The 23,639-nt window shown below is 42.3% G+C and overlaps 1 protein-coding gene across 2 annotated transcripts in view; it reads left to right on the plus strand.

Moving 5' to 3' along the window:
• The window catches only part of ERGIC1 (endoplasmic reticulum-golgi intermediate compartment 1), a 102,394-nt gene that overhangs the window by 49,484 nt on the left and 29,271 nt on the right, over positions 1-23,639 (plus strand). For both annotated transcript variants that reach the window (XM_044454205.1, XM_044454206.1), the window contains exon 3: positions 1,036-1,108. In XM_044454205.1, the coding sequence (XP_044310140.1) occupies positions 1,036-1,108 (73 nt within the window). The remainder of the gene's footprint in view (positions 1-1,035; positions 1,109-23,639) is intronic.

The following is a 23,639-nucleotide window of genomic DNA, read 5'->3' on the forward strand; positions in this document are numbered from 1 at the left end:
TTAATGTCTGTTAAGTAACAGTCACAAAATTATAGGTCCAAGTATGGCATTAAGAAAAGAAAATAAGTTCATGTTGTAATTAAGGAACACTTCAAGAGCACAGCAAAGCAGGGGGGATTGAGGTGGGGGGTTAGTAGATACTTTTTTTCTTTTTACCCCTCATGCAAGCAGCTGCATCTTGGGGCCCAGCATACTTAAGTGTAAGTAAAGTGGGGTAGGGAGAGACTGAAAGAGAGGACCGAAGCTGCACACTGCATATGTAGTGTAATGTAGTGATGTATAGTGTGACCCAGGAAGAACAAAAGTCTCAGAACAGCAGCTGGAATTAGGAAGGATAAATCTTCAGGTTCAGTAAATGTACAGAAGATAAGTAACTTCTACTGCCAAGTTCCTTTATATTCAGGTCTGTCTCAGACTACAAGCTGCCCTTGAATTCATAAGTAGTTTAAATTGTGTTTACTAAAGCTATGCATTATTTGTACATGTTTCTTAAATGCTTTGTTTTCCCCCAGAAAAAATACTGTTTTGTACACATTTTTCAAATGCACAATTTCTTTGTGTGTGCGCATTTCAAATTTACACACAATTTTTTTGCATTCTCCCTGAATCTCTTCATATCTCACAGAAATGTAGTAATTTAGTTAGTGAGATGAGTTCCATTCACTTGTAGAGGTTTAGGCAGTGTGAACTGGGTATTCACACATAAAACAGCAATCCTAACCAAGTTTTCAAGGAATTCTCCAGGGGACAAGGGAAAAAAAATAAATTTGATACAAGCCCTTGGAAATCTCAAACTTGTTTAAGTCTCCAGTTTCACTTTTGTCTTCCTCTTTACATGAGAACACAGAAGCCAAACTGGGATTCGGGAGAGATGGGGACAAGGGAGGGTGGTCAGCTGTTGCATGAAAACATCCAAGAACAATTTTTGATAGAGGGCTGTTGTGGAATCAAATTTTCAAAGAAAAAAAGTAGTAGTAATAAAACCTTGGTAAGGAAGACTGAAAACTAACTTTTATCCAAATGTGTCTTTTCTAGTCTCTGTCTGCTGCTGTTTCTTCATATTGTTTCTCTTCTTGTCTGAACTGACTGGATTCATAGCCACTGAAATGTAAGTACAAACCATCGCCGTTTGCTGTTGAGACTACAAAGACAGAAGAGACTGTAGCCAGTTCTGAACTGTGTGTGTATGGAAAAACTTGCCAACTTTGTGTTGGCACTGACTTAAGTAAGCAAGGCATTTATAGATTTCCCATGTACTTGCCTGGCATTTTGATCAATGATTTTACTTTGTGATTTATGATGTGTTTATATGATATTGATTATGGTATTTTTATCATTTCTTCTCTTTCTCCATTTTATTTAATGAAGAATAATGAATAAATGAGTTACTGCCTATAGCGGAAACAAATACAACTTGAAGTATGGACACTTGTAGCTATTGTGACAGTGGCTGCACCCAGGCATTCCCGATGCAGCAGTGCAAGGAGCACTGCAGGACCCCAAAACTGAGCAAAGAAATGTGGTGGAATCCTGTTGTTACAACCCTTCCTTTCCCAAGTTTCACAAGCCCTGCCAGGCATTGTTACTTATGTTTCGCTGAGGTTCCATTTTAAATTAGCTTGCTTTTTTCTTGTCCCTAGTCCACGGAGAAAAATCCCAGTATTAATCACCCAAGCATGATTGCCCTCATTTTGTCCTCCAGGACCTTTCTGTCTAGACCAGAGGTCTCAAACTCGTGGCCCGCGGGCCAATTGCTGGGACGGGCGGGCACGGGGGAGGGGCTCTGCGGCCTCCAAAGCGCCGGTGGTGCCCGGGCCAGCCATGGGATGAGCGGCCCACCACCGCCGTGGTGGTGGAATACTTGATGCGGCCCAGCCTCACCCAGACTCTACTTCCAGTGGCCCCCAGGTAAGTTGAGTTTGAGACCCCTGGTCTAGACCAAGTGGGGAATTGTTTAAGAGTAGATCCCTCAAATGATTGTCTGCTCATATAGCCATGACTCCATTGAGATTTAGCAATAGTTCTGTAGGGATTTGTCCTGTCCCTCTTCTAATATGCTTTTCAAAGTTTGTTAACTTGGGTTCTCATTCAAAGGGGAGAAAGGGCTGGAATGACTTGCCAAGGCCTGCAAAATCAGAGATAAGCCAGGTGGTTGCTGAAAATCAGTCCATTTCTAACCCTGTGGGAATGTTTAGTGAAGAGATGGGAAAGGATGGACCCAACATCATTAGTCCGATCATACAATGTCAGACTAAGACACTCAGTTGAGAAGTGGCACTTGTTCCAGGCAATTGGCCCATAAACAGCAGGATCCACTTCAAAGTTGGAGTCAGCTCTTGTTGGTTTGAAAGGGAAGAGAGGTACTCAGTTTAGAAACAATTTCATATCATTATGCTACATTTCCATAATAGCTGGCATTCTAAACTTGCTTGGGTGCATTGTTATTGATTTCTGCAATACTCTTCTTTTATATCATAAAGCCAGCCTAACTGGCCATCCTTACAATAATAAAGACTTAAGTTAGAAAGCCCTTATCTTGATCTGCTTGGAATGAGTGGAAGAAGACAGGGACACCTCTAATTGAAGTGAGTGTTGGAAGGAAGGACTTTACTCAGAAGTTTCCTCTACCTTTGTCATTTCATATCTGTTTATAAAATTCCTTTTGCCACTGCTAAACTACAACTGAGAGGGAGGGGGAAGATTGTTCCCATATTGCCGGGTCCTTCTAACATGCTTAAAGGGGAGGAAGAAATGGACCAGGGATATATGGTACAGATGCCATAGCATGAAAAGAATGGCTAGCAGCATCGAACATGTACTTTGCTTCTTCCTTTGATGCCAGCAGCACTGGATTGATTATAAGTATCTTGACAGGACAGCTCCCCGATAGCCATTCTGAATTCCTTATGGAACAAGATGGGAATAGTATTTAAAATGGCAGACAAGGGTCTATAGAGTAGGAGTACCATTGTAAGGTCAAGATACTAATTGCTGATACAAGCTTTTTTGTTACCAATCTGGAGGTCTCATTTCCTTCAATTTAGAAGAGCTAGGGAAAATTTCAGTCTTGAAGCTTAACCAGAAGTGCTGGAGGCCAGTTTCCCAAAGCCAAGGTGGCAGATTTCCTGATACAGACTTTCTTATGAATGCCATAAGCCTCAGCAGAGACATATGAAGAAGGCATATTGAGGATAATGCAGAATTATTACAATTTAAAACTGAGAGGTACACATGGATATTGTAACCAAATACTTTCTGCTTGAGAATAGATTGGGAGTAAACATTTTATATTTACATTTGAGGCTTCTGATTCAACATTTCTGGAAAACCATTTTGAGATACATAAATTTGAGGCTGATCAGGATGCCCATCCCAAATTTGGTCTGTGCTGTCAGTTCCAGATGCCTTCTGTTTCAGCACTCCAAAGGTTCTTCTGTTCCTACAAGGCTCAGAAAATAAATATGCATTTGGCTTATTGCTGCTAAATCCACATAATCAGCAAAGGATCTCAGTCTCCCAGTGTCTAGTTAACATTTGGAACTTGCAGATATTGACAGCAGTGGAGCCTATCACAGGACTAGATAAATTTCCTGAAGGTTTAGCTCTTGTTTCTATCATACATAGATTAGATATGGATTTTGCAGTGGCTGAATTTAAAAACATCCAGCAACCAACATTGTGTGAATAGGCTACCTCCCTTTTGCTTCCTTTCCTCAGTCCCACCCCACTCCTACACCCTGCATTCACTCCAGAGAGCCTCCCAGCTTTCCAGAGCAGATGTTCATGGCATTCAGGTTGCTACAGAGTGGAACAGGAGTAGGACCCTCCCAGTTCCTGTGGCTTAAGCAGTTTCTTTAGCAGGGCTAACTCTGGATTTCACCCTGAGCCTTTTGCTCTGACCAGCAGATCTTCAGTGTCACCATTAATGTTCTTGGGATTTCTCTCAACTTTAGTCTTAAAGATTGAGACCTACTATTTGCAGTTTATTATCATTTCCTGAATACACGGTATAGCCTGCGCTTCATCATTGTTTACTGGAGGAATGGTGTTAATGGCACACACAAATTGAACTGACATAGTATAATCCAATAGATATTGCCATAGCTGTCTGAAGTGGAAGTTAATAGCTATGAAAAGCACAATTTTCTTGCTGGTGGCAACCATCTTTTGGACATGTCTCCTAAGGAAAGACTCATCAGGCTGGCTCACTGCTGACCTTTCAATCATGAAGGCTTCTCAAGGAGGCCTGTGAGATTTTAGTAGTTTAATGTTGCATTGGTTCTTAGAGCTGATTTTAAAGTCATTTGGGATGTATGTGTTGTGCTGTTTTAATTTGAAAATGCTATGGTATTATTTTGTTCAAAAACTAAGGCCAAAGGATGGAATAGAAATTAATTTCAGTTCAGCTGTTTGTAATAGCAATAAAATTGAAGAAAATAATTGAAATGTATATTTAGAAAACAAAATGCCATATGCTCATTCCTCAGGCTTTAACATAGTAATTTCCTCTCTGAAGTTCTCTTCCTACTAAACAGAAATCAGCTTCAATTAGTGACACTTAGCATGAACAAATCTGTCCTGGGTAACGAGTTACTCACTGGCATCCGGTTCCCATCATGATGAACTCACTGAGTTGCCGATGACACACAATTCTTTGGGTATTAGACACGAAAGATTTACCCTAGAAGAGAGCACTAGAATGAACAGACTGGGATATTAAGCTCTGACAGATCCTACTCACCTTGGAACTTGACAGTGGCTGAAGTAAATAGAGAGCAGAGTAAATAAAGACTAAGCTCTGTCCTGCCTTCATTTTTTGTGGACTTCCAAATAAATACTGCTGTTCACATTTCTGTGAGTCTGCATTAATCATTCTCCTTTAGATTTTATGTCCATACCACTCCTATATCTGATTGATTTGATCTTCAGAATCTTCTGTATCCCTCTTGCTAGAAAGTTCTAGGAAGATTAGTGAATTTCTGATTACTGAAGAGACAAGCTGTTCTTGATTCTGCTTTTATTAAAAACATATTAGAACTTAAATGCTATCCATAAGCATGAGTTCAAGGAAATGAAGTACATTATGTGTGCTTCTTAAAATCCTTTTATCATTCTGATTAAGTGTAATTGTGCTCTATTTATATTTTTAAAATGTTCTGTGTAAAGGTGCATTTAGTTATTGCTTTTTGCTTTCTCCTTGAAATGTGTAGTGTAGAAAGATTATGGAAGTTGTAATCGAAGGGTTCTGGAGGGTTACAGGTTGGAGAATGTTCTAAGAACATTATGGCTCTTCCCCGTCAACCTTCAATGAAGCAACTGTTCAATGGATATAGGTGTGGTGGGTGGGTATAATCAGGGTGCAGAAACTCAGACCTGGGGCCCATATCCAGCTCACCTGGGTTCCATACCAGTTCTCTGGGGTTCCCTCAAGGACCACACTGCCTTGTCCCTGAACAGTTCTTCAGTGGTTTTCTGGCTTTTGTTCAGCCATATTCCCATTCTGAATTTGAAGGCAGAGCTGCTGGCGGGAAGAGCTTTAAGCTAAGAGTGCTGGCACTTTTGGATGTTGGCCCTGCCTCCTTTGCCTTTGGCTGCACACGGTTTGCCTTCAGCCCCACCCCCTGTTGGAATGTGTCTCTCAATCAGCCTCTCCAAAATGGAATTTGACCCTGGCTAAAAAAGGTTCAATACCCCTAATGTAAGTGAAAGTGGGACTGTGTCATGTGTGTGCATCCTGTCGAAGTTGAGGCACATGTGTATGAAGCTCCTTATGCTTATGCCTTTGAGGACACAGGTTCAGAGCTTGAGGATGATTAGGAAACAGTTTGGCCCCAAGCATCATTTTAAGGACCTGGGAACAGCCAGGAGTGTTTTTGGGAGAAACTGCTGCAGGACCAGTTGGAGAACAGGAGTCAGGTGCCTCTGAGTAAAGCAGTGAATTGTCACTCTAGAGGGAGGATGTTGACATGAGGAGAGTTGGGGGCACTGAACAACGTGGCTCTGGGAGAAGTGCCCACCTGTTGTCCATGCGGGGTGGGCGGGTGGATGCTCAGATGGAAAGTGTCTCAAATGGAGAGTCTGTGCCTCTTGACTCGGTGGCTCAATGGCAAAGCCATTGAGAGGCACAGTGGGAGGGGCAGAGGCACACCACAGCACTGGTCCCACAGCACTCCTCCTCTGGGATGCGGGAAAAGAAGGATGCATAAATCAAGACTTAGTCATTGAACAGTAATGGGGTTCAGCATTTTACTTGGTGTATGCTCAGAAGCTTGTGTAACAATAAACAGAATTAAAAGAGGGAACGCTGCTGTGTCTGTTACTCTCAAAAGGAGACGAACAGCTCACAAGAGGCACAGCTTGGAGGCTGATCCTTGGCTCAGTGACAGAGACAGTATCTATGATTTTTTCTTATTCCTGGAGTTGTTTTATTGCATAACCTTTCTAGTTTTTCGTGGGCTCTGCACTTGTGTGGAGCCTGCTTCTGGGAAGTTTTCCTTGCTAGACTTGTTTTGGCAGGAGACCCTCCCTCTGCCCTACAGTCTATCTGGGAGGGGTTCCTACCTGGTTTCTCAGTAGTCTTCTGTTATCATTGTGTTTGCCTCAGGACTTTCCTCTCCTGCTAGCTATCATGTTTCCCTGACTTGCATTTTTTTCTCTCATTCTTGTTTCTACTTCTATTCTCTTGCTTGGATCTCTATCCTTACTCCTTTTTACTGAAACGTACCCTTGTCCAAAAGACAAAGTAAAAGAAAAAGCACTGTTGTGCAGAAGCAGGTTTCCTCCACTTGTTGTACCTCTTCTGCCTGGAAGAAGAACACCTTGTGGAAGCCTGACCACCCTGGCAGGCCTTCGCGAAACAGGCCTGGAAAAACAAAGTGGGCAGATTGTGAGTCAGACTTTGGAACCGTGTGCTCCAGGCCAGCAAATCAGCCAGGCCTGAAGCTCCAGAGCACCTGACCACATCGTGGTTCGCGGGATCACCAAGCCCACCATCAGTGGCTGCAGATGTGCCATCCACCCTGTCTACCCCAGGGTGCCTCCCTGCGGCCCATTGGGCCAAGAAGGCCAAAACGATGACAGAGCTAGAGAAGACTAAACATAAGCAGCAGCCTCAGTCTTCTCTCCAGTGCTGTCCTGCGCTTGATCTGACCACTGCCCATGCGATCATTCCTGGCCAGTTCTACAATGAAACCCACCAGGTCTGGAGGAGAGTAGGCTCCATGGAGACTGGAACTGACTGGTCACTCCGAGACAGCAATATGATGATTAGCCAGGATACTGGGAAATGGGATGCAGCAGGACAATATCTCACCTTCCAGCGCCACCATATCTGCCTCCCATCTCACAACTGAAGCTTGACACACCTTCCTCAGTCCCAGAGGACTATGTCTCCAACCTGGAGTTGGACCAGTTTGACAGTTCACTCCCTCTAGAAATCTTTTCTAGCATTTGATTAGTACATCTGGAGTTTTTATTATCTTGAGTGTCATGCTGTATATATATGCATGGCCCCCAGCTGCCCATCCAGAGCAGACTTTCAGACCATATAATTTCCCCATATCTAGACTAGGGGGAAAGATTAAGTCAGTATATTGTAGTTTGGAATATCAACCATAGGAAGGAAAAGTATCAAGTTGGTGCGGTTACTTGTCCCACCCTCTCTGTAGGTGTTTCTTTTCTTATCTGCAAATAAGAAAATAAATGCAACACTAAACTAACTTCACAGGAGAGTTTCAGGGCTTCACTCGTAAGAGACATTAAATATGGGAAACATTGAGGGAATACTGTTCCAGTTCTGCCTAGTACCTGTTTATTGAACCAAACTAGTGTTTTTCTTCTTGTGCAATTAACTGAAACATTCCCCTAAAGCAATAAAATATGTATATGGAGTGTGGTAATGTGGGAATAACTATACTGTTTTGAGACCTAGAGTGTTAAGCCAAAGGCATATGTAGACCTCTAATTACCAAGTGTTAATCATGGGTAAGCCTCACAACTAGAATTCTGTTTTCCTGTACCCAAGCAATAAATTGCCTTGGAAATTCTATTGAGGGGTCTTAATTTGTCTGGTTTTGTGTGCAGTTTATCACTGGGTGAAGCACACAGTTATTTAATAGATTGTTGTGCATGTAATTAACTTGCAGTTATACAATGAGTATGGCTTGCAAATGAATGAAAACATTATCTGGACCCCCCACTCCATAATGAATGAAGCAGGGCAGTTGCACTTAAAAGTCTTGTCTGGAAGCACCTGAGCTGGCTTTGCAACTCTGTTGCTTCACTTGTCACTATTCAAACAGGTTACCTGAACTGATGCTATCTCAGCTAGGTGTTACAAGAACTTTAGGAACTGGTACCTAAGTTTGCTCATCCCCCCCATCCCTCCTTTCTTTTGTGTCTTTCCTTTCAGTTTGTATCTTCAGAGCATCATTATTATCATACTTTTTATCAGCTTCATCATCATTATTAGTAATCTGAAAATTGCTGTGAGATTATTTTCTGCTGAAAAGTGGGCTGAAATACTTCATATAAATGAAAAAAATGATTGGCTTGATGCAAATACATCCTTTTCAGGCAAGAGTTGTGAGTACCTCCAGATATATGTGGATGAATGGGATTTATCTTCATCCATTTCAGTTAATCTAGTCTGGGTTTGGCAGGTGAAGAACATCAGGAATCCCCTCATTCTCCTGGACTTCTTGGTGGCTTTTCACATCATTGACCACAGCTTTCTCCTGCGCTGGTATTGCAGATGGGGACTGGTAGTTCTGTAATGGTTCTGTTTCTTTCAGGGTTTTTGTTCGCAGTAAGTGGAGCTGGGAAATTTTTGCAGTGCCCTGTGGCAGTTATGCTCTGATATGCCACAGTGCCCCATGCTGTTCGCCTTCTGTTTAATATCTGCATAATATTTGCTAAGTGAGATTATCAGCAACTGATGACACCAAACGCAATTTCTCCTGAAATCAGTGGTTGAGTGGCTGAAACAGCATAGGTTAAAACTGAATCTAGACTTAATAGAGGTGACGCCAGTTGGGAATTCCTCTAGTACGGTGCTTCTGCATGGTGGTGATTGATGGGTTTTCTCCAATAATATCCCTGTTTTAAAAAAATGTATCTTATTTTATTTTCAAAAATTTAATAGGGGAAGTATTTAATGTAGAATTATCATTATCGCACAATAAAAACTATCAATGGTATTTGACTATTATGGAGCAGTGGGTGCAAATTGGTGCAGTATATGGCTTAATCTTGCCATCACTGTCAATTTTGATGTTTCTAAACTTTTCCTCTACATCCCATCATCTTGTTGTTGCAAACATACAAGCTCACTTTGAGCATAATGTTTATTCCTTCTTTCCCTATATTTTGAAGCCCATTGGTAACTTTTAAAAAATGATTTGTATAAGCATGTTTTTATTTATTTATTAGATTTGTATCCCACTTTTTTATTTTCAAGAACCTAGAGTGGCTTATATCATTCTCCCCCGCCTGCTCTAAATCTCTCTAGGTTGGGCTGAGAGACTGTGACTGGCCCAACGTCACCCAGTTGGCTCCATGGCTGAGTGGAGAGTAGAACTCAGATTGCCTGTGTCCCAGTCCCATGCTTTTAATTACTGTGCCACATTGGCTCTCAGTCTCATGCACATACGCACACACACACTTTTGGATTTCAATGGCCTGAAAATTAATAGTTTATTCATTGTTACAGTATGACTTTGCTGCTTTTTCTCAGGCACAATGCTTCACCCCTGGTGTAGTACTGCTTGTTTTGGTGGCATTTATCTAGATTTCAGAACAGGATTTAGGTTGTCCAGCATCTGAGCTCCTTAAAGGATTAGAGTTCTGTGCTGCAGAAGAGCAGTTTGGGCTGCTGACAAAGAGGTGCATGTTGTGAATGGCCCATTTAATCTGCCTCTCACCCACCTGCCAATTTTTTCACTTTTCTTTTCCTCCCACCACTTATCCAGAGCAGAAGAAAGGGGAGGCATTGATAGTGAACATGGGGTCACCCTAGTGTCTCCTATGCTGCTCCCCTTTTTCTTTTCCCAGATAAATATGAGGATTCTATGGGGTAGGGAGAGAGAGGTTACAACTGTTACTTTGAGTACCTGTGAGTATTTTGTGTGTGCCCTTTTGGAATGTATGCAAATAGTCAAGCTCTTTTGGGATGAGTATTTATTTAAAACATTTCTATGCCGCCCCCATCGCAACAAAGCCTCGGGGCGGCTCACAAAGAATACATAAAAACATACATAAATAATAATAATATAACAATTTAAAAGGAAAAAAAAACTTTAAAAAACCCCCGGTGCATTCTCGGCTAAAAATTTTAAAATCCTAATTAATTCAATAATTTAGCTATTAAAATAAGTTTTAAATAAAAAGGTCTTAGCCTGGCGCCAAAAAACAAATAACGACGGTGCCAGGTGGACCAATCTGGGGAGAGCATTCCATAGATGGGGCGCCACCACAGAAAAAGCCCTCCTCCGGGTACTCACCCTCCTAATATCATTCACAGAGGGCTCCCGGAGAAGGGCATCCGTTGCTGATCTCAAGGGGCGGGAGGGCATATATGGGCGCAAGCATTCCTTTAGATAACCAGGTTCCAACCTGTTTAGGGCTTTATAGGTCATAACCAACACCTTGAATTGGGCCCGGACTTCAGTCGGGAGCCAGTGGAGCTGACGGAGAACTGGGGTTATATGAGAACGCCCAGTCCCCGTCAGCAACCTGGCAGCTCTGTTCTGCACCAATTGAAGTATTCGGACTGTCTTCAAGGGTAGCCCCACGTAGAGCGCATTACAGAAATCTAATCGGGAAGTTACCAGCGTGTGTGTCACTGTCGCCAGGCAGTATTCCTATAGAAGAGGCATGCTTAGGGACTGAAAAGAGAGAATTCTTGAAATGATATTCTTTAGTACTTGACTTGGCAAAGTTGGAATTTCTAAGGATTAGAAAAGGCCGGTGTTGTTGTATTTTTCATTATTTTTGCTTCACTTTTCTTCTATAAGGCATTTCTGGAGTTCCCAAGTGATCACCCATCCAGGCACTGACTAGGCCTAAATGTGTGTGTGTGCCTTGTTTTCCGAGTACCGCTAGCTGTGGCTTTGGGGATGGACAGGATAATTCTGTTAAGCTTGCGTGGAGTTAGTCCCGCTCCTGCAATCCCAACAAAATTGTTAGTTGGTTGCGGGGGGAGGGGAGGGAAGCTGTCAAAATAAATCATATCAAAATGAAAAGTTTGCTCAGAGGTTTTTGAAAACCTGTTAATTAGAATGTTCCAAGGGAAACGTCATCATTCAGAACTCCTATTTTCTCTTTACATGTAAAAGAGCAAATAATGAGAATAGAGAACTCATGGGACGGATAAATGAGGTCAGTGTTCTGTATTTGGATTTCTGTGAAGTCCACAGTCACAAACAGGTACCCTGTTCTGAGTGAGTGACTCAAATGGTTAGGGAAATGAAGCTGTAAGTGTAAATGCCTTTGGTATTTCCTGGGCAGGATTGGTGGCAGGTAGAGATCCATCAGAAGACACTCATTGTAATTTTTAACGGCGTTCCCTACCTCATCTTGCTTATGCATCATAAATCAAATAACCTCTTTCATTGTTAACCCAGATCTGTAGCCTAACTGTGGCTCCTGTTATTGTAATAGTCTAACTGGTGAGATAATAGTCATGTACCTTTTGACCTAATTAACACTTTGTAGAAGTGACGTTAACAGTCTTTCTATATATTCCTCAATTAAGGTGGAGTGAAGTAATTAGGCTGCTTGATGCCACAACTAATTGATAGTTGCACAGTGAGGATGTGGCTCAGTTTGCAGAGTTGCCTTGAATATGGCAAATGACCAAATAGTGCCACAATTTTTTTGAAGTGAAGAGCACTTTGTTGCTGCTAGTTATGTAATTGTGAGCTACTTCTTATTTGTTGCAGTGTATAGATTATATGTGAATGAAGACAGAATGTAAACCATTGCCTGCCATTAAATTGTTCAGTCCAGAACTGTGACACCATAGAGAATGCAGACCACCAATAGCCCTTGTATATCTGTTTTAAAAGGTATTGTATTTGCTGTGTACCTGCCAGGTGATTGTCATTGGTTTACAATGGGGATGCACAGGGATACGACTTTTTAAACAGAAACTTTTTTTTTGTGAGAAATGAAACTATGGTGTGCTTTGCTGGACTTGCGCAGCTAAGATTTATACTGTGTCCAGAAATGTTTTCATCATATTACAGTTTATTTCACCTTTGTCCTTCACAGTCTTTATACTGCCCTGAAATATGTACTACTTCTTAGAATTCTGAGCTTGTAGTTTCTAATTATATTTTCTGTAATACATGTTGAAGGTATATCTGTGCAGTTCAATCAATTCACAGTGGTTTGTGCAAAGTGGAATACTTTTATAGGAAACCTGCAACAAGATCATGGGGTAATTGATCCACATGATCATGAAGTAGCGAGGCTTAACTTTTAAAAAAGAAATTAGAAGAGAGCGTTATGAAGATAACTAAATGAATGGTTGTGCACTGAATGTACTCTTATGAATTGAAAGAAAAGAAAAAAACTTCAGTGATCAGTGAATGGGGGAAACGAATGCATGTGTAACAATCACCCAGAAGAAAATCAAGTCCTTTTCCTAGACTCATCACCTTGTGATTTTTTTGCACAATAAAAAGGGAGAGTGAGGTAGTTGGCAGGTCATATTGTGGACTGCAACCTTCTGAATATGTGAGCAGCAGATTGTGGTAACATACCCTTAAAAGCTGATATATGCTATAGCAGTTTAAAAAACTAACCAATATTATGGCATAAGCTTACAAAGATTCTGTGTTGGCTGTCAGCTGTGTCATATCACCTGCATGAATTGAGAGTGTGCCCTAGAATTCATCTGCTAATGCACCTTGCAGGGAGAGATCAGAAGAGCTGACAAGCTGCCCTTGACTGATCTTCTAATTGGAGTTTCCCTCAGAAACTTCTGAAGAATCCCACAGTTCCTTGTAACATGGCTGGAAAATCACTGCCTTAGGAAAAGTATCAATTATTATCATAGAGGGAGAGTGAATTAATGACTTAAACAGAACAATGCATTTTTCTTCTGTACTGTTTTCCTAATCTTATATCTTAAGACCTTGGGCAAATAACTATACTTATGGGTGTTATTGTTCCAAGCTTTAAAACAAGGATAACCATATCTGGCTGCCTGTTTCCGCAACTTAATTAATGCTTGCTTAACACTTTTGAGATACTTCAATGAAGGTGCTGATGATTGTTGAAGTGAAGTGGATTGTGCCATTCATCCTCCCCATGTACGTGTGTGGGTTACAGGAAGCAGAAGGTAATGTGCCATAGTGTCAATTACAATAGCTGACTCAAATGAATGTTGACATCTCTAACCTCCATTTTCTTTTGTTCTGGCCTGAGAATGGCAGTTCTTTCCTTAATAGGCCAGTCTGTTTTGTATATTCTTGATCTGAGCAATGAGGAAGTGACCAAGCTGCAGGGCACATTGTAAATCTAAAAAATAGCAAAGCGACACTGTGTCCATTTTTATTTTTATGTCCCTTTGGCTCCAAATACAGGCTTAGAAACTTGAGCCCAGTTTTGTGCTGAGCATATCCCTCTCTTACTACATGAGAAACAACAAGGATACATGGTTCTGCATTGACAAGAACTGTGAAATACATTAGTTACTTGAGTAATCCTATGGATCTTGTGGAGTTTGTCCACGGCAGAAGAACCAGCATTTTCTGAGCCCTTCCAAGCTCATGTCAGATTGGGCACAATCTCCCTTCTTTCTCATTTCCTTTTTTCATTTCCCCTCCCATTAGTTTCAATGGGAGACAAAATAACTTGCCTGCTTGTGGGCGGGCATGTTTTCCCTTGTCAGTGAAATGGAAGGGCTTTGGTTTTAGTAGATCCATGATTTTCCCCAGTGCAACCCCAGAAATCCCTTTTTACGCTCTACTGACTAGGCAGTGACAGCTGAGAAACTATGGCAGGAGAGGTTTTTGCTGCTGCATCTGAGGAAGCCTCCAAAGGTGGACAGCTTTCACCATGGGCAGAGTTGTTGGTCTCCAGGATGTTCTACCCATTCTGGGAGTTGCACATTGCTTCCAAAAGTAGCTTAAATTTAAGCCCACTTGTTGGAAGTGATGTTTAATGCCAATTTCTTCACCAAGATACTGGTTTAAGAGATGAGAGTGGGGTGGAACATGTGCCACAAAAGCATATTTTTAAGTTGGAAATTTCCACAGTAGTGAGTTGTGTGTGGGGGAGTGTTGTGGACTCATTGTACACTTGCAAGCACTTTGAAGCAAGAAACCTCTATTTTGGTCCTAGTGCTGCTATAATTATGTAAACTATGTAAGAGAGTGGACCAAGACAAAGGAGTTGGACCATACTTACGGAAAATCACATCACATGAAAGTGGCTTGAGTGGTGTTATAATATGATGTCTGAAGAGATTAGGTTCCAAACTTGGTAGAAAAGACCAAAAATAAACTTTTTTTTCCTTTAAAGAAGCATCTTGTAACAGTTTCTTCTAAGCCTTTTTAAACTGTTCAAGTCATTTTTGTTTTGATAATGTTAACAGATGTTTACATTTCTTTCCTTTGTCAATGAAGAAACTTTATAGAGAACACATTGCCAAAAACATTTTTACCTAAAGTCTCATCTTGAATGTCATCTGACAGGTTGGAGGGGCATTGCCCTGTCCTCGATGGAGTCGCATTTCCCCTAAGGGACAGGGTCCATAGTCTGGGGGTGCTCCTGGACCTGGGTCCGTCTCTGGAATACCAGTGTGTCCAGGGGTGCTTTCCTCCAGCTGCAGAGGATTTATCAACTTTGCTCCTACCTGGACAGGTGGAGCCTGAAAATAATTACCCATGCACTGATTACATTCAAAATAATAGATCATTGCAATGCACCCTGCATGGGGCTGCTCTTGAAGACACTCCAGCAATTACAATTGGTACAGAATCAGGCTGTTCGGTTAGTGACAGGAGCTCCTAGAGCAGCCATGTAACACCTATATTAAAAGAGCTACACTGGTTACCAGTTGTGGCCTGAACCCAATTCAAGATGCTTGTGCTCACCTATAAAGCCCTAAAGGGCATAGGCCCCGGTTACCTTAGGGAGCGCCTACACCAATATATGCCTACTCGGGCTTTGAGATCTATGCAGGAGTCCCTCCTGCATGAGCCATCCCTTAGGGAAGTAAGAGGGATGGCTGCTAGGAGGAGAGTCTTTTCTGCTGCTGCTCTGCATGTTTGGACCACTGCCCCTAAGGATGTTCACCTGGCACTGTCCCCATATTCCCTTTGGCATCTGGTGAAGACCTGCCTTTAAAAAAAAATATATATATATATACTTTAATGTCTGAGCCACCAAACCTCTATCTGTTTTTATTCATATTTTTAATTGCTGCTGTTTGTTTATTGGATTTTTTATATTTATTGGGGGTGCTGTGTTAGGCTTATATTGGGGTTAATTGCTTAATTGTGAGCCACCTAGAGATGCTATAGCACAATAGGTGGCATACAAATGTTTTAAATAAATACAGTAAATGAATGTGAAAAAGTATGCCTTATATGTTGTACTGCTTTCCCCGAAGCATGAATAAGAGGGGGAAATAGAAGTTATATGACACTGTTTGGTATAATTAGAAAGTAGAATAAGAATGTTCTATAAATGTGTTTCTAACACTACAGCTGAAAGGCATTCATATGATTCTTTTTGTTCCTCAGGCATTGAAAGATGATGAGATTTTAAATATGTTGAAATGTTTAATGTGACTGATGTGGAAAAATATGTGCAAATTCTATTCAATTGACTGTTGTCCCAAAATGTCTATGATAGAAGCCTCACTTTAGAAAACAGCTTTTCCTTCTTGGGTCAAACCTATGAGAGAGGCCGAACTCTCTTACCTAAACCTCTCTGCAGCTGTGCTTATGTAATGTGTAGAGGGGGCCAGACTGTCCCTGAAAGCTCCTTGTACAGTGCGAGTTGGTTGAGTCAAGAACCCCACCTCCCTTCCAAGTCTGGCGCAAGGCTGCCTTGGAATCTTAAATATTTAAAGCCAACTTTTTCTATCCATTTTTACCTCATGAGAAGATTTATCTCACTTATCAAACTGCTGCCTGGAGGCCTTGGGAAGGGAGATGCTTGTGCCTATGGCCTCTTCGTTCCTTTGCAGTTATTTTGGTACTTCAGCAGAGACGTTCTGACAGAAAGTGTTCCCTCATATGTTGTTCATCGGAACCATCTTGATGACTGAAGCATTGTCTGATTCAGGGGCTTAACACAACAACTGCAATGTTTCTTGAGAGCTAGAAAGTCTCTGTACCTGCATTTGAATAGGATGACAAGCAGACAAGTTAATAAAAGGGGCATGGTGTCCACACACAGAAATCTAACTTGTCCATTGTGGAAAACCAGTTTGGATTACTTTCTTCATGGGACCTCTCATTGTGGCAGCAACCCGCATTTTAAATATTTAAGCTATGGTGGGATGCACAGTAGCTTATTATTATGTATGAAAGCAAGGATGGGTTGTTGGGGGTTTTATTGTTCAAAGTTGCCCTAAAAGTTCAGCCCCAACTCATATAATGGGACCTTCTTCAGGGGCTAAAGTGAAAAGGGACTATTGTATTTCAGTTTTACACCACTCTATAGTGGAAACTTTCTGGATTCACAAAAATTTAAAACGTAAAATACAGTGTAAAAATTAATTTAATTTTTTTAATTAAAAAGTTAAAACAACAGTAAAATAAAAGTGTAAACTAGAGTAAAACCTAGCAGCAGTACACAAAAGTAAAATACAAAATTTATAACAGTGTGAAACTGGAATCCTGGGAAAATAAGAAGGTCTTCACCTAGTGTCAGAAAGCATACAGTGTAAGTGCCAGACAAGCCTCCCTGGGAAGTTCATTCCATACTTTGGGGTACCACAACAGAAAAGACTCTCTTCATAATAGTCACCCATGTAACTTCCCTTGGCAGGGGCTGCATCAGAAATATCGCTTGAAGATGTTCTTCGAGTCTAGGCAGGTATATGGGGGAAGAGGTGATCCTTCAGGTAGCCTAGCCCCAACCCATTTAGGACTTTTAATGTTAATGCCCACACTTTGAATCATGCCGGTACATGAGCAGTCAGTCAGTGCAGATGGTGAAGTACTGGTCAAATAGGATCAGATTTGGACAGTGTCCACCAACAATCTTGCTGCCCTGTTTTGGATCAGCTCAAGTTTCTGGACAGTTTTCAAAGGCAGTCCACATAAGAGCTTAGTTGGTATATTAATTTAAAGTGAAAAAAGGTGTTCCATGCCACTGAGCCCTCCTGTGTATTTAGTGACAGTGCTAAATCCAGGAGTACCCCCTAACTATGAATTTGATCTTTTAGGGGGAGTGTGATCCCCCCTCCCCTGCCCCTGACCCAGTTGAATATCAAACCATCCACCCATAGTACCTTCACTTTGTCTGGACTGAGTCTCAATTTACTGGCCCTCATCCAGTCCATTACTACTGTTTTGAATAATTCAGAACAGCCACTGCCTCACCTGAATTTGATGAAAAGGAGAGAGAGCTGGGTATCATCGATATATTGGTGATACTTTAGCCCACACCTGCAAATAACCTCCCCTAGTGGTTTCATGTTAAAGAGCATGGGGGATAAAACTGAGCCCTGTGGAACCCCATAGCTTAACTGCCAAGGCACAGGGTCTTAATCCTTGAGCACCACTTTTTGGAAACAGTTGTCCAAGTAGGAGTGGAACCACTGAAGTGCAGCGCCTCCAACTTTCAATCTAGGCAGTCTATCCAAGATGTTGTGTATGCTCGAATGAGATTTCCAGGAGCACATGAGAGATGGAGGGCTCTGGTGGGAATGGTGGCTTAGCCTCAGAGGAGGGGGAATTGATAGCTGATGCAGCAGTGGCCCAGAGTCCTCACTCTGATATTGGAGTTGTTGAGACTAGTGAGGCCCCAGTGGCCCAAACCTGAGCCTGGTCTGGATCAAAGCACTTAAGGGACAACCACTGAGCCCCTTCCCACTCCTGATTGTGGGAAAGAAGCCAACAGAGAACAGGCTGGGGAGGGGTTCTCTGGAGGAGAACTTGACACCCTGGCAGACATGGACACAAGGGCCCGTTGATGCACTCACCAGCTTGGCCAATTGGAAATGCCGCCATGCCTGGTTTCATAGCACGCCCCCCTCCAGAGACTGGCCCCAAAAGGTTCATAAGCAGAGCTTTGGGTGAATAGGGCCGGAGTGAGAGGTCAACTTTCTACCTGGAGTGCGTATTTCGGAGTTTGTGAATACTTTGTAGCTTTATAGAATAAAGACTCTTTTAATAATTGCTGGTGTGCTTGCCTCACTTGGGAGGGGACGCCTAGCGCATGACACAAAAGATACCATGGTCAATGATACTGAAAGCTGCTGAGAGGTCCAAAAGAATCAACACAGTGGCACCCCCTTCCTTCTATCAGCAGCGGTTATCCGACAGGGCAACTAAGGCCGTTTCTGTTTCAAAACTGGGTCTGAAGTCCAGCTGAATAAAACACTTAAGTATACATTCTGAAATGAAATAGTCAACTTAAAAATCAGTACATTAGCTACATTGCTGGACTGAGTCTGCATTCTTACTCAGTTATTCTAAAAAAATGCCTGCAGAGAGCTCTGAAAGATCTGTCTCCAAGAGGAATTCTATTACAGATAAAGGCTATGGTAGACAGTGGTTTTAACAAAGCTTGGCAAACAAAATGCAATGCTGTTCTGAAAAAAAGAACAAAAAACATGTTGCAGATAGGTTCATTGTAGTTTGAAATTTAATTGTGTGAAAAGGAGGCTACAAAAGAACCAGCATATTGTAGCGAGCATTATTAGTTGCCAAGAAGTGCCTATGATTCTATTTGAAAGAACTTGGAATATAAAGGAGTATGCTAATACGGAGAGAGTTTAGCAAGTGCAGTCCGATGCTCTGCCACATCTTACCAAATGCTGTGGGCATCATCCTTGCAGGGCTGTGTCTTTTATAAAGACACTTTCAAGGTTACATAATTTGAAGATCTGACAAACCTTTTAAAAAACCCCCTGAGATAATCCATTGCTTATGTGATTTATGCCAGGCATTGTCTATCCAATCAATGTGATGAGGGGGAAATGTTTGGGGCTCTTAGATTAATAAATTAATATACTGCCCAATAGCCGAAGCTCTTGAATCACAAGTAGGAGAACATCTTATGCAATATTTTATATAAAAATCTGGGTACCCCTTTGGGAAGAGACTCTATAGAGCAAAATCTATACAAAAGTTATTATTTATTTATTTAGGAAGCTTCTATGCCGCCCCATTCGCCGAAGACTCAGGGCAGCTCACAATAATAAATAAATAAACATAATATAAATACAATATAATTTGAGTCGACCTGGCCAATAAATAAATAAATAATATTAACAATTAAAATAACGTTTGAATATAAAGGTCTTTGCCTGCTGCCGAAAAACAAATAACGACGGAAAGTTTGGGCTTTGCAAAAACTCTCCATAAGTTATAGTTAATTCCGACTGAAAAAAAGAACTTGAGTGTATTTTAATGGTAAAATCTCTGACTTGGGAAAGATCTTAATGAAGAATTAGAGTTTTTGCCTCTTTTGTAAGGTAGAGTTTGATACATTTCTTAAGAATGTGGTGCACATCCAAGCTGAGAGACCTTGAACTTAACTAAGAATAAAATGATTACAGCTGAAACGTTATAATATATATGTTTATAAACTACTGAATATTAAACATAGAGCCAGATACAGGATTCATCTTGGAGACTGTCAGTTTTTTTAGAATACTTGAGTAAATATTCACAGTCAATATTGAAATATGTACTGACTTTTAACTTGACTATTTTATTTCAAAATGTTTATTTAGGTGTTTTATTGCCCCTTTCTATTTCACTTCAGCCACTGAAGAAGGTCCAGTTATACAACTCTCTGCCAAAACATGTCGGGCTACTTCCAAAACTAAAATAATATAGATTGTTTTCAACATCCTAGGACAGTGATGGCGAACCTATGGCATGCATGCCACAGCGGGCATGCAGAGCCCTCTCTGTTGGCACACGAGCCGGCCTCGCCCCAGCAGCCGTGCACATATTCGGAAAGAGTAAGAGCACCAGGCAGTGACATCACTCATTAGCTGCAACTTGCCACAAAAGGCGGCGTCGAACAGGTGGCCAGAGGCAGGTGCAACAGCCGTGGTGGGTGTGCCAGGAAGGGAGCAGGCGAGCACTGAGCGGGCATCCCAAGGGCTGGCGGTGGCACCCTCCTCCTGCCTCCTCCTCCTCCTCCTCCCAGCCCGCAGCATGTGAGCAGCTGGCCAAGCCGCCTTCCTAGCACAGTGGTGGGACTTGGTAGCCACAGTCGCAGCCAGGCAGCCGCACGCCCGCCTGCCCACGTACCCACTTCTGGGCCGGGCTCCCGCACCGGTGGCTATGGGGTGGGAGAGAAGCTGGGTGAAGGGAGCAAGCGACGGGGTCGAGGCGGCGGAGCAGCAGCAGCTGGAGCAAGGAGGTGGATCGATATGGCATTTCCTGGGGAGGGAGGCCAAAACGAGGAAAAGTGGAGGCTGGAACTGCTGCGAAGCGAGAGGAGTGGGCACGTGGTGGGGACCTCCCCCACCTGACCCCACTCACCAAGGCTTGGCAGTGCCGTGGGGGCGCCTCGAGGAACATCCCAACGGAAGCGTGGAAGGGATCAGCAATAGCCTCTCCTTACCTTTACGTTAGGTCTCTCTCCCCCACATTCCGCCCCTCCAGTAAACTTTCAAGTGCTGCCAAAGCTCCTGCAGTGGCTGGTTTGGGGGCGAAGAGGGAGGGAGGGCACCTAGGCCAGGCAAGCCCGCTGTCCCCCAACTTGGGGTCACTGAACGTGAACATTGCTCCTTCTCCCTGTTATTGTGTTGTTGTTTTTTTAAGACAAAAGATGTTAATGTATGAGTTGGTTTTTTTTCTAAACTAAAACCTGTTGTCAGGTTTTATTGCAGTATTCTCACTTTGTGATAAATAAGTGGGTTCTGGGTTGCAGTTTGGGCACTCGGTCTCTAAAAGGTTTGCCATCGCTGTCCTAGGACTTTGTCTCTTCATCTCCTTGGGCTACTCAGGATGTTCTCTGGGGTGGCTTTGTTTTGCTTTTGTTTTTAAACCCTCATAAAGCTATTGCCTGTATGTGGATTTGGGATTTTTCCAAAAAGCCACTTTTATTCTTGTGTGAGATTTGAGAAGTATTTTTTCCTGAAATTGTTTGAACATGGAAGTTTTGGTATGGAGAGGGAACCTATGTAAGGGTTGGCATCTGTGTTGCCTTCTAGTAGGAGTAGTATTTCTCTTCATCATGACATATATGTATATAAAGCCAACAGCTTAAAGGCACCATCTGTACCTCAAATGTTACCTCATCAGAAATAAGCTATATTTGTGATACTACAACTGTGAGGGAAACTGACCAAATACATAACAATTAGCTGCATGTGTTTGCTGTAATTTTTCAAGAGAATCTAGTAGAGGAACTTGCGCTGCATGTAGAGTTGATCTTTTGCTTCTACTTCATGAAAGCAACAACAGTGTAAGCTCTCTTGCTGTGCTGCACCACATCCCAGTAGGCACTGCAAAATCTCCCAGGAACTGCTGCCTCCACAACCTCTTCTCTCTTCCTAGAACCACTCAGAGTCCGATATTCAAACATGGCTCCTAAAAGCTGTGGATAGCAGTGCTGCTAGGCCCAGTTTGTGGTTTTGCAGCAGGAGGGCTCCCAAATAAATGTAGCATCCCGAAAATGTAACATCCCTGATGACAGAAACAAAATTTCTGTGGCAGTTGTTTGTCACCCAGAGAAATGAAGATGTCTGGCCTTCTGGCATGTTATTTCTCTTGTCTTTTAACACACTGTGTTATTTGTACAGCTGGACCAAGTCCAGCCAATGGGCTGGTTAGCATGTTTACCATCAAATCACTGCATTTAAAAAAATTGATAAAAAATTGATAATCAAACCTCTTCCCAACCCTGCTTAGTGAGCAGAATGTGATTGGGGTGGCCTTGGCATTTGTTCCATCATCTCTCCTCCACCCACCCCTGCCAGGCAGTTTCAGAAAAAGGTTACCACTTTTGCTTTTTAAAGTCCTGCTGCTTGGCACACCATTTTTAAAGAAAAAGCTTCCCCCTCCTGATGCCACCTGGTAATTTTTTTTGGTAATGAGAGTAAAGGGATGAGAACAGTAGGGGTGGGAGGACTCTAGGCAGCCGTGGGAGCAGCTGTTGTATAGAGGGGCAGCTCCTGAATGGGTACTTTGTTTATGGCCCATCTAACCTGGCAGCACCCAGTTTGCGGGGGGGGGGAAGCGGGGGGATAAGAATCTTTGTTGTAAAGCACCAGATTGTACCCTAACAGATTGTTTCAAGGCTTGTACAACTGGAAAAAGTCTAGGCACAAATTACGCACTTGAGGACTACTTGATACACAATTTGCTTCTAAGGTTATCCTGGCTGTTTGTGTTCACTGGTACTGTGAGTATAAAATCTGCAGTGTTTGACTACCTGGAAGTGAGTTTTGGCAGCGTTGCTTCTGCTTCTGTGCTGTGCTTTGTGTGAAGCTGCCAGGACGGGTGTTGCTGTGATCTCATAGATCCAGGAAAAGATGGGAAGGAGGGCAACAAAGCATTGCTATTATGAAACAGACTGTCTGGCAAACTGGCATCCTGCAGGAAACACAGCTTGAGTGCAGTTTGGTACATTGCTAATGAGGATTAATGCTTCTCCTGGCTGAGGTCACTCTTGGGATCTAGGAGGACCAAATTAATGCTAAAGGCTACATAATCAGCCAGTGATAAATTATACAAAAAGTTTGTTTCTGCCTATTGGGAAGGAGCAGCTGTAGTGAGGGAACATCAAACCAGGTCATCCATGAGAAGGCATGCTCCTCCCCTGTGTGTCATATTTATTAATCACTTGAAACAGGTTGAGCAATGCTTACCAGCAGCTCTTTGGGCTAATTCTAAGAGAAATGGGGGTGAAGGTCAGTCAGGTAAATTGAATGATAATAGCATGTTGCTTTGAGATGAGCCCTAACTGAACTTGCTGACCTGACTGCTCATATTCTCCCTGACTCTTGTTACAATCTGTGTTGCTCTATCAGGAATACTGCCCCTCCTCCGCAGTAAGAAGAATTTGACATCCATCAATTGAAAACTCTTGGTTCATGTACTCCCAGCATCTGGTTGAGGAGTTGCTCACTGGTTCCCTCCTACCTTCCCAGTGCCTCTGATTTTCTCTTCATTTTCAAGTTGTTCCTTTTAAACCATGTGGCCCACTGTAATAAAGGGGTCTGAGATTCAGTATAAAGATAATATTCCTGAAATCTGAAGTGAACCACCTTAGAAGTCATGAAAAATTGCCAGCAAAATATGAAGGCCTTCCTGCTTTCCCGCAGCAAATGGTGATTTGGCAGGAGACAGATTTTGTGCCAGCAAGTGACTTCCTCAGGTTCATAGTACTGGGAAATAATGTGACCACTTACTATTTTCCAGAATGCTTTTCCTTGATGTTAGATAGGATTAAGAGGCTTGAATCTTTGTTGTCCTCACTCACAA

Source organism: Varanus komodoensis, unplaced genomic scaffold (genome assembly GCF_004798865.1).
Source record: "Varanus komodoensis strain SLA01 unplaced genomic scaffold, ASM479886v1 scaffold7_3, whole genome shotgun sequence".
Lineage (NCBI taxonomy): Eukaryota > Metazoa > Chordata > Lepidosauria > Squamata > Varanidae > Varanus > Varanus komodoensis.